The sequence below is a fragment of the Numida meleagris genome, chromosome 6, assembly GCF_002078875.1.
Source record: "Numida meleagris isolate 19003 breed g44 Domestic line chromosome 6, NumMel1.0, whole genome shotgun sequence".
Lineage (NCBI taxonomy): Eukaryota > Metazoa > Chordata > Aves > Galliformes > Numididae > Numida > Numida meleagris.
Window position 1 is genome coordinate 13,914,428 of NC_034414.1, and position 10,056 is coordinate 13,924,483.

The 10,056-nt window shown below is 45.5% G+C and overlaps 1 protein-coding gene across 2 annotated transcripts; it reads left to right on the forward strand.

Annotated features, from left to right (window-relative positions):
• INS (insulin) lies at positions 1 to 10,018 on the forward strand. Of its 2 annotated transcripts, XM_021400969.1 has the most exons (3): positions 1 to 5,443; positions 6,190 to 6,393; positions 9,803 to 10,018. In XM_021400969.1, exons 2-3 carry the CDS (start codon positions 6,207 to 6,209, stop codon positions 9,937 to 9,939), a joined length of 324 nt encoding a protein of 107 aa, XP_021256644.1. In that variant the 5' UTR covers positions 1 to 5,443; positions 6,190 to 6,206; the 3' UTR covers positions 9,940 to 10,018. The 2 variants fall into 2 exon arrangements, with proteins under 2 accessions (XP_021256644.1, XP_021256643.1); XM_021400968.1 differs by lacking the exon at positions 1 to 5,443 and having other exon boundaries at positions 6,170 to 6,393.

Sequence of the window (10,056 nt, forward strand, 5' to 3'; positions counted from 1 at the left end):
CCCTAGGCAAACCCATGGACTGGTTACCGGTGTGCCTCCAAATCCTGAAAGTGGCTTTAAGTGCTCGAAATGATCCACTTAGCCAGGGATAATTAACAGCATCAGAGCCAGGAGCCCCAAAGTGGAAGCAAGGGGGAAGGAGGAAGTTAATTCCAGAAAATGGGGTTTCCAAGCTTCCTGTTGGAACTCAGCAGGAAGTGCTGTGTGAGAACAGTACATTCTGCCTCAATGTCCTCTTATGGTGTCAAGTACAGTCCCCAGTTTTATCATGGGGAAAATCATGGCAGATGTCCACAGTGCACCAACACATACAGAGAAGAGCAGCAGCAGAAAACAGAAATATCTGACAAGGTAATTTATTTTCAATTTGTGAGACCACTTTACAGCAAGGGACAAATCCAGTCTGAGCAAGCAAAAACCATCCCTTCATTGTTTATTTATCTCTTACCGCCTTGCTGCATGGGCTGGCTATAGCTCTTATCACTTTCTGCTACGTCTGCTGCTCTCTGGTGGCCTGCCCAGTGTGGTGGCAAAGGACCAGGTCTTCTCTTTCTTTGCTTTACCAAAGGCTTCTCCATGTTATGTCCTTGTTTTCGCTTTCCAAATTGTGCCTATTGCCACCTGCTGTGGAAGCCATGGTAGTAGCACCATGAATCTTTACTGCCTACAGTTGTGGACAGATGTGGTAACAGTTCTGAAAATATGTGTTCTTGCTTTGGTGCTGACCAGGCTCCCTTTTCAGGCTTCTCAACTCTGTGGAAGTTATTTGCTGCTTTTGCTGTTCATTACTTGTCCTCTAGCAGGGTGTCATTGCCTCTTCTAATGTTTCTCTATCTAAACCAAGGATTACTTTTGGGCCATTAATAGCCACAGATTTCATCTTCTCCTCATTGATAAACAAACCAATTTATTCTGCTGCATCTGCTAATAGCTGTGTCTAGGAACTATTAGCAGCTCTTAGCTTCTATTTCAGCCTCTAACTTCTCAAAAAGTCTGTGTCCAGTAATATTTTACCAGGTTAAAAGGGGCATACCTTTTTTTTTTATCCATCTCTATATATAACCTTGCATTTGCTTTTCCCAAGATGGATGGGAGTTTTATTCTAAAGGGCATTAAATTCTGTCTGTTTTGCTCAATGGCTGCACTTCTGTAGAGGTTTGAGTTGGCAGAGTCCAAAGGAGCTTGGGCAAGATGCAGACAAACCGATTTCCAGGGATGGGGATCCCAGGTGAGTGAGGCTGCCTTGAATCAGGGTTTCACTGCTGAGAGGTGCGAAGTGCTCAGGAAGAGTGGACAGAAGGTTTGTGTCTGTTCTCAGAGCCTCAGCACAGCTGGAAAACTCTCTTGTCTTCTAATGAAAGCTACAGGCACTTAGAGAGGCTCCCTGGAACATCTTCTACCAGCAAGCTGTATCTCCAGAAGTGTGGATATACTCATGACCCTCTCCATGTTCTTTTGGAGCCTCTTGGCTGTTAAAGGTTAACCCAAAGATGACAGATGCCAATGGGACAAACCTGGTTGGTTACACTGGGCTTTGGGTTATACCCTCCAGACCATGATTCAGCGGTGTTCTAAGCAGAGAGATAATGTTTGTGGGACAAGGAGAGCCCAGAAAATTGTGAAATCTGCAGTCCGACAGAAGCATCACCCTTGGGGCCCGTGGCTGGAGGGGAGATGAGGACAGCTCACACGTCCTGCACCCAGACAACCACCTAGATTAGTTTATAGAAGGAGATGACAGATTACTTTTATCCTCATGAGCAACCCTCTTGCCTGCTTGCACAATGCCTCTTTTGAAGCAAGGGCACCTCTCATTGTGTGGCTCCAGATTAGCCTCACCCTTTGCTATAGCAGCCCCCCTCTCCTGCCAAGCCCATGGCAGCTGCCCCACCTGTCTGGTGGGGCCACCATATATCTCTGCAGGCATCACAGGGCTCAGCTGCAAGAATTCATGTGATTACGCACTATCACCAGTGCTGGGATCCCCACTTCCTTCATCTTACAGATGGGAGCTGCAAAGGAACTACCAATGAGGACAAGGCAAAGCCACCCCCAGCAGTAGTAGCCAGTGTTTTGGGGATGCTGGGTACTGGCTGAGCACTTGTACACCTCCAAACTTGACCTTTGCTTTCAGTAAAACTTGCACAAACTTGTAATCGTTAACTAGTTCCCCCATAACGGGCTTGTTATTTTTGCTGGACAGGGTTCGAAAATGCAAGACATCTACAGTAGTAAAGATTTTATTGTGCTGGAAGCAGACTGTAAAACTTGATTACATGACACTGGGGATTGCCTAAACCTTGTTCCCACTGGTGCAGCTGCCTGGGGTTGAGGGGATGTGAGCAAGGGAGGTGGCTTCAAGTCACGTCCAGAGGTGGTTTAGCACGATGGACAAGAGCTGGGAGCAGCCCACTTCCACTCTTCAGCCAAGTGAGCCCCATGTGGAGCTGAGGAGCAGGAGTTGAGCAGGGGTCATCCAGTCAGCCAAAGCAATGGACAAATGTTTGTCCCATCTCCGCTTCATCATGTGAAAACCACTGGAAATCCCATCCTGGAAGGAGTGGGCTGAGATTTTGCTACAGAAATAGATTTTCCATTGGAAAATGGGCTCCCCTGTTGCCCCTCTCTCTGAATTCATTGCTGGCATGGGAGCTTTCCTTCTGAGACAAAACTTTCCACAGTTTATATCCATTTCATATCTGTTTATATCACTGCTAGCATTTTTTTTGTATTCCAAAGGCCCATTTACGGTAAAAAAAAATACAGTTTCCAATAAATAATCAAAGTTATCATATTTTGGAAAGGAAAAAAATTCCTAGTAGGAAATATCTGCAGCAAAGTTGAAGCTTGATCCAGTGCAGTATCTTTTTTTCCTTCCTTCATCCTTATTTTTGCACCCACACTACAGCAAGCAGAGAAGGATTCCTGAGCACTCAGGTACCACCAGACCTTCCTCTGCTTGGGCATGCTGTGGAAATGGGCTGAGCTTTTCAAAGCTGCCTTCAGAATTTGGTTGGCCAAGAACAAGGAGAGTGACAGACTAATAACTTGATCCTCTCAGAACAAAAGACAATAGGTTTTTCTATGTCAATGGGGTAAGCCTTGCCCCTGGGAAGAGGGAAGCCCAGCAGGGAAGTTATCTAAAAGTGAGAAGATAGTGGACAAAAAGCCTCCTTACAAACTCCCACTGTCAGTAACATAAATACAAGTTAAGGTATGCTCTGGTAACACTCAAAAATGCAAGAAGGAAAACCCTAAATGGTAAATCTCAGTGTATGATTAACCCGGGGAACACCCTGCTTCAGAGCCTTCCCAAGGCAGCCATGGACTGAGGTTTCTTTCTACAGAAAGAGGTCTTACAGCTTATCGTGGACACATACAATTGATTGGTGATGCGATTCATAGGGTAATTTTGCAAATGATCCCCTTAGATTCTGACTGGGGGCTCAGTGCTCTGAGGGTAACTTGATAACATGTTGAGTTTCATCCTGTGTAGCCACTAATTTGCCATCTTTTCCTAGTACAGAGAAGGTCTGAGTACTCCTATCTCCCTGAAACTTGAGACCCTCTTCATGGATATAGCACTAGGTCATTCAAGTACATCAAGTATCTTTTTTGAGGGGAAGGGAGACAGAGATAGTGTTACACATTGCGCAGATGCTATTAACTGTAGTTGAGCATCACAAGTTGGATTTATTAGCATGAGGATGAAAGACCTACATGGCAGGGGATGTAACTGATAACCTTCTGTCACATCCATTTGAGGAGATGAGTCCCCTCCCTTTGTGCTCATCAGAGATTTAGCACTTTTCACTTGCCTTTTTGCAGGCACAGTCCTTTTAGCAAACATACGATACTTCACGCTCAAAGACATGGCAGAGGTAAATGGGACTTCCTACCTCCTACATGCTGGTGGAAGTAATTGGGAGGAATTGCTTTGGTGATGAAAGAAATGGAGAGTCTGGATCAAATCTCATAGCATTTTGCTGACTTCGGTGAAATTACTTCTGATTTATACTCTGTGTGGAGAATCAGGCATGTTCTAGGTTAAGCAGGCAGTGGAGTTCGGACAGGTTGTGTCTGAGTTCAGACACACTGAAATCATGAAGAATCACAAACCTCAGCTGTTTCAGGCTCTTTGCAAGCTAAGGTAGACATAGCCTCAGAATCTGCTTTGTCTTTTCGTTCATAGCCACCATCGCTAGAGATGTGGTCCCTTCCCATAAAACACCTCCAGAATCTGGGACTCGTGTCCATCAGGACTGTTGACTTGACAAACCAATGATGTCCTCACTCCACTGGAGCCCTGCTTTGGTGAACTACCAGGAGACATTGCTGCACTGATTAATACTCAAGTCATTTTTCTAAGCTCTCCTTCACAGTGATGAGTGCTGACCATGCAAATTATGCTTGTAATTTAATTTCTGAAGGAAAGGTGAAATGACAGAGAATTTATGAGGTCATGGCCATAAGAATTTGTTTCCCTGAGAAGGAGCAGACAGAATGGAGATAACCAGCTATCTCCTGGTTTCTGTTAACCACCTCCAATTTCCCCAACAGGATATTGAATTTCAATAGCCCACCACAGCAAATGCACTCAGAAAATATATCAGTATCACAGAACCAGCTCTCATGAGCCAGCTTTAACTTCCATGAACACGAGAAAACGCGAGCACACTGCAATTGCTCTCACTAAATATGGAGGCTGCTCTGGTTGCACTCAACAGCAAAGTACCAAATTTCAAATGGTCTGATTTTGGCCCCACACTGAGCTAACACAGTCATCCAAGGCCTCCTGCAAAATGCAGATGTTGTCTCCTTCAGCCCAAGCCCAGGGCACGTGTCTCACCACCCGCCACGTGTGCAGCAAGCGAGGCTTTGGATAGCCTTCATGCAGTAATGTGTTTTCCTTCCTCTAGCACCTGACAGCAGCATGGTCGCACTGACAACTCCATCCCATTGCTGCATACTTTCCAAGGTGATATTAATCAAACATATTAAGATGTTTGCCTTTAATTTTACATTTCAGAAACATCTGCTGGCCACCTCAATGCCAGCAGTGCCTATTGCCAGCATTAGTGTCGTTAGTAATCATTGCGGCTGTAATAGCACTATTATCTCCTGCTAAAAGGGTCACTGATGGCTCAGGACAGATCTCCGGGTAAGGAAAAGCAGGTCAGCTGAAATGAGATGGAAACTGCAAAGTGATGCTTCTCTCTTAACTTGCCTAAAGACCTGTTGATGCTACATTTAGGGAAATTAATGTGCACAAACAGCAAAAATTTTGGCTAGAACGTCACTGAGAAGGTGGGGCTTGTCCTAGCTCTTGTGTCAGTTGTGCTAGTGTGAATCATATAAATATGGGAAAGAGAATGGGGAAATTTCTACCAGTCTTCATCATTGAGAGCAAACTTCTCTCCGTCTCTTGCTGTCTCTTCTTTGGGTAAGTCCAGTTGCCTTCCTTTTATCTTCTAACCGGTTTGTGTAGCTGTTTTCTTAAGTGGATGTAGCTGTTGGTAACAAAAGCTGGCTTGATAGTCCAGGAAAATGAGTTCTCCTCAGGCCTTTGAGCACATTACTCTTGTTTGGGGTCGGCATAAAGAACAGCCCCTTCTGCTTTGGCAGAGTGGGTTTCTTCTCTGAAAGTGCCAGTTGATCTCTGCTCTCCTGGGCAGGTATGCCTCAGGGCTCAGTAAGATGATGTCCAACACAAATACCCCTGCTCCAGGGTGAGCTCTGTTTTCAAGAGCTCTTATGTCCAAGACAGATTTTCACACTGCAGCCTCTGCTGCTCAGCCTGAGAGGGGTCCTCTGCATCCACTGAGTCTGACTAATAAAAGCCCGTGGATTTAAACCCTAAACATTTAAATGTCTTCAAGAGTTGAAGGCTGTGCTATGAAAAGCCATTCCATACATAGATTTTGGAGTCTGGTTTGTCTCTTTATGAGAAAACAGCAGGGAGGCCAGCACTGGTGTGAGTGTGTGGATGGAGACAGGCTTCTGGTTATAATTGGTCTTTTAATATGACTCAAAGCCTGATGCATAAAGTACTCCTTTCCTCTTTAGAAGGTCCATTTGCTTCTGTAGTCTTGTTTTCATGTCAAAGGAGCTGAGGGACATAAAATGCCTGATGACAGGTTATTCCTCCCTTGCAACCCTCCACGTGTCTCCTCTCTTTCCTACCTCCAGGCCTCCCCCAGCTCACCATGGCTCTCTGGATTCGATCACTGCCTCTTCTGGCCCTCCTTGTTTTTTCTGGCCCCGGGACCAGCTATGCAGCTGCCAACCAGCACCTCTGTGGCTCCCACTTGGTGGAGGCTCTCTACCTGGTGTGTGGAGAGCGTGGCTTCTTCTACTCCCCCAAAGCCCGACGGGATGTCGAGCAGCCTCTAGGTAAGTCAGGTTGACCATGACTACAGTCATACACTATGTGATGCAAAAGGCAACAGCCTATCTTTGATGGTGACACAAGGAATGTCCTTGATGGGGAATGCCAGGAATACCTTTAACATACCAACAGAATCATATCGCCCATGGAAAGATCTTCAGGCTAAAAAGGCAGGCAGGAGGGCAAGCAGGGAAGGGGATTTACGAGGCAGAAGGAATTGTCACAGAAAGCTCCAAATTTTTTGCTTCTCTCTTGGTAGGGAGATGCTGAGAACAGTGTTATCCCAAAATTTGTGTGGCAATTACACTGACCTGGGAGTGATCATGAAAAACAAAGGTGGAAGAAAATCAAGAAGACTCTCTCTGCACCTCTTCTTGACCCACACTACCTCTTTCCTGTTCTATGACTATGTCAAGTATGGTCATAAAAACTTGTCTTCTGAAACTAACTGTTCTTGTGCTTAGCTGACTTTTTCATTAATGTTTCCTCCTAATATTTAACCTGAATGTTTCTTGCCATAAATTATTCCTCATCTTCTCCATAGTGGACAAAAAGAAGAGTCTACCATTTCTCCTTTATGGGTTATTTTCGAACTGTTTAAAGGCTGCTTCCATGACTTGTTTAAACCTACTGTGACCCAAAAGTACTCAACAGCCCCAGAATTCATTTTTAGATCGTATATTCTAGATCTCTGTCCATGCAAACTATTTTGCATTTGGCCCACACCCTTACGGAATGGGGATGGCTGGAGAAGTCTTGCCAACTACAAGCAGAGCAAGCAAACTGGAAGAAGAGCATTGTATGTTTTTCACACCGTGTTCCTATACAGGGGTGTTATCATTTTCAAAGCAGCACCACACTTGCTTTCACTGTCTCCCTTGGATGCCTTGGCCACCCCTTAGTTGAATGAGCAGTCCTTGCAAGAGCACTACTAGCAATCCACCCCATCTACCCCTTGTCTTGATTGCACAACACTGTCTTCCTGCCTTCCTCTAGCATCTTTCCCACTCCTTGATGAACAGCATCCCATCTTTTCAAAGGGTTTCTATAGTTTCCTAGGTAATTTTGAGTACTAATCTTGCCCTTCAGCAGGCTTGGAGCCCCCCACAGCTTTATATTGTCTCTTATTTCATGGTGGTAAATGGATTAGCCAGAGTAAGTTGTGATGCAGCCAGTGTCCATCTTTACCTTATTTTGTACAGCAGATTAAGAGGACAAAAAGCTGACATTCTGCAGCCCCCACAGCAATGCGGTAGGTTGGTTTCCTTGCTTTGCCCTTTGTTTTAGCAGAGCAGTTCTTCTGTAAATCGGTAACACAGGAAACACTTTTATCAGCTCAGAGCTACTCAGCTCCCTGCCACCTGCCCTGCCCCCAGATGAGGCAGCTCATTCCCACCAAAGGAGGCATTTCTGATCCGGCTTTGGAAGCTACCAGGCTCCAACAGGCTCTGGAAACTCCTGAACTTGTCTCGAACTCTTTGTCTGAACATTTTCTTTGGGGAAAGAGCCTGTCCTATGCTTCTCGCATTCATTTGTGATCCAGCCCAAGATCCAGCAGAGCTGTGGGCAAAGTGAATAGCTCCTATCAGCAGTTAAACTGCAAGATTGGAAACAGACTTGCAAAAGAGAGGCATAACATTAAAAAGCACAACTTCTCTGCTCTCTGTTTGCTGCTAATCTCCTTCCTGAGCTGTCACTTAGGAATGGTGTGGGGAGCAGTGTGCCACACAGAGACCCACTGGAAATGCTGCCTCTCCTCAGCATTGTGATCACTGAGAGGTGCAGGTGTGGGAACACCAGAGGCGGGAGCATTGTGTAAGGACCACAGCCATTCTTATGGCTGGGAAGTCCAACTCTTATCTGGCTACCACAGCTTCTGCCAAGGCAGAGATCTCTCCCACCTGCTACATCCACTCATTGCCACCAGCCATGTCCCACACTCCACTAACTTTCATAAAAACTGCTCTTAGGAAGAGGGAAATCTGGAAATATGCAGCAACACAACCTAGCATTGTTCAGCTAAGCGCAACAGCAAGCTTTGCAACTTCTCAAGCAGGTGGGATGAGGTAGTCCAGCAAGTCCTTGAGCATGCTGTTAGTATCCAGATGGGGCCAGGACCTGTAATGCACCAGCTGTAATGCACGAGTGTTGTTTCTCCTGGAGATAAGTATTTGCAATTCCTCTCAGCTTTGGGTCCTCTATAACCAGCAAAAACACTCTCTCCTCCATCTTCTGAGCCTCTAGTGGAGATTTTGAATAGATGGAGAAGAGACTCCTGCCAAGTCCCAATCATTTTAACTCTCCAGTTTCATGATAGAACAACCTCCCCTAACTATGGTACAGCTCTTCCACCAGTCCTCTTCCAAACACAGATTGATTTCATTTGCATCTGCATCCTTCTCCTGCATACATGACTGCCCTGTGAAATACAGTCTCAGTGGTTTCTGGGAGGTGAAGCAAGGTAATGTCACATAAGGCAAGCAGAGAGTTTGCCATGATTTACTTTGAAAGGCAAGGCAGGCTGCTAGTTTCTTACTCGTTTGATGATTTGCTTCTGAAGTCCATGATGAATGAGTTGGTCTCTTTAAATGTTGTATGGAGAATTTCATCAGGGCCAACCTGTCTGAAAATATGTGAGGATTTTCTACCTCTTTTTATAGAGCCACTACCTCTCTGTCACACAAGTTTGTTGTGTTTGCAGTCTGCTTGCAGCTGGCTTGAAGGATGAAAACAAATAAATCACAAAACATTGACTAGCTATTTCCTCTTCTACTTAATATTGGGCTAAATCTTTTCTAAATTTTCCCTTTAGCAAATGAGCATAATGATTTCTTGTTACTCATGTGCCTTGTTCATTGTATCACACTTTGGGTGCTGTGGGATTTTGCATCTTGTGCTATGCTTTTCTGCTGCCCTAGAAACCACATTTCAGTCTTGCTTTCCAGACTCTTGCTTTTGGTTGTTAGTGGATCTTTTCTTCCTATAGGAAAAAATCACTGTTTTATTTGCCATTTTCTGTATTTTCATTGGGCATCTAAAACTTGAACAGCTCTGCTCACATTTTCAAGCTCATCACTTTGAGCAGAATAACTATCATCTTATTTACGAGCTGCTCAACACAGGGAGCACACAGCGTTTCTCCTTTTCTCCACATGCCTACCCCATTAAAGCCCCTGTACCCCTTTGTCCACTCCATGTGGCTTCCCTGTACACTAGGGGGTTATGTGGGGAGAGGCAACTTGGAGCCTAAAACGCTCTGAGAGCATCAGCTTTGGGAAACCTTTGCAAGTGCTCCCCATTTCCCAGGCAGCTCTTGGCTCACGCACCTGGTATCTGATGAGGGGGTCTCCATGGGGCTCAACAGCTAGGGCTGGTGTAGGATGAACCATGACTTACTTTCTTCTCCCTTGGCAGTGAGCAGTCCCCTGCGTGGTGAGGTAGGAGTGCTGCCCTTCCAGCAGGAGGAATACGAGAAGGTCAAGAGAGGGATTGTTGAGCAATGCTGCCATAACACGTGCTCTCTCTACCAACTGGAGAACTACTGCAACTAGCCAAGAGGCTGGCGGTGGGCACAGACATGCACTTACTCTATTGCACCTTCAAAGCATTTGAATAAACCTTGTTGATCTATGGGAAGACTCGCGCCATTTCATGTGTCCATGGTTTGT

Excerpts from the sequence above, each read along its gene's own strand:
- INS (XM_021400969.1), top strand. The coding sequence starts at position 6,207 with ATGGCTCTCTGGATTCGATCACTGCCTCTTCTGGCCCTCCTTGTTTTT. Across the intron at positions 6,394-9,802 it reads GGATGTCGAGCAGCCTCTAG|TGAGCAGTCCCCTGCGTGGT; the intron begins GTAAGTCAGGTT and ends CTCCCTTGGCAG.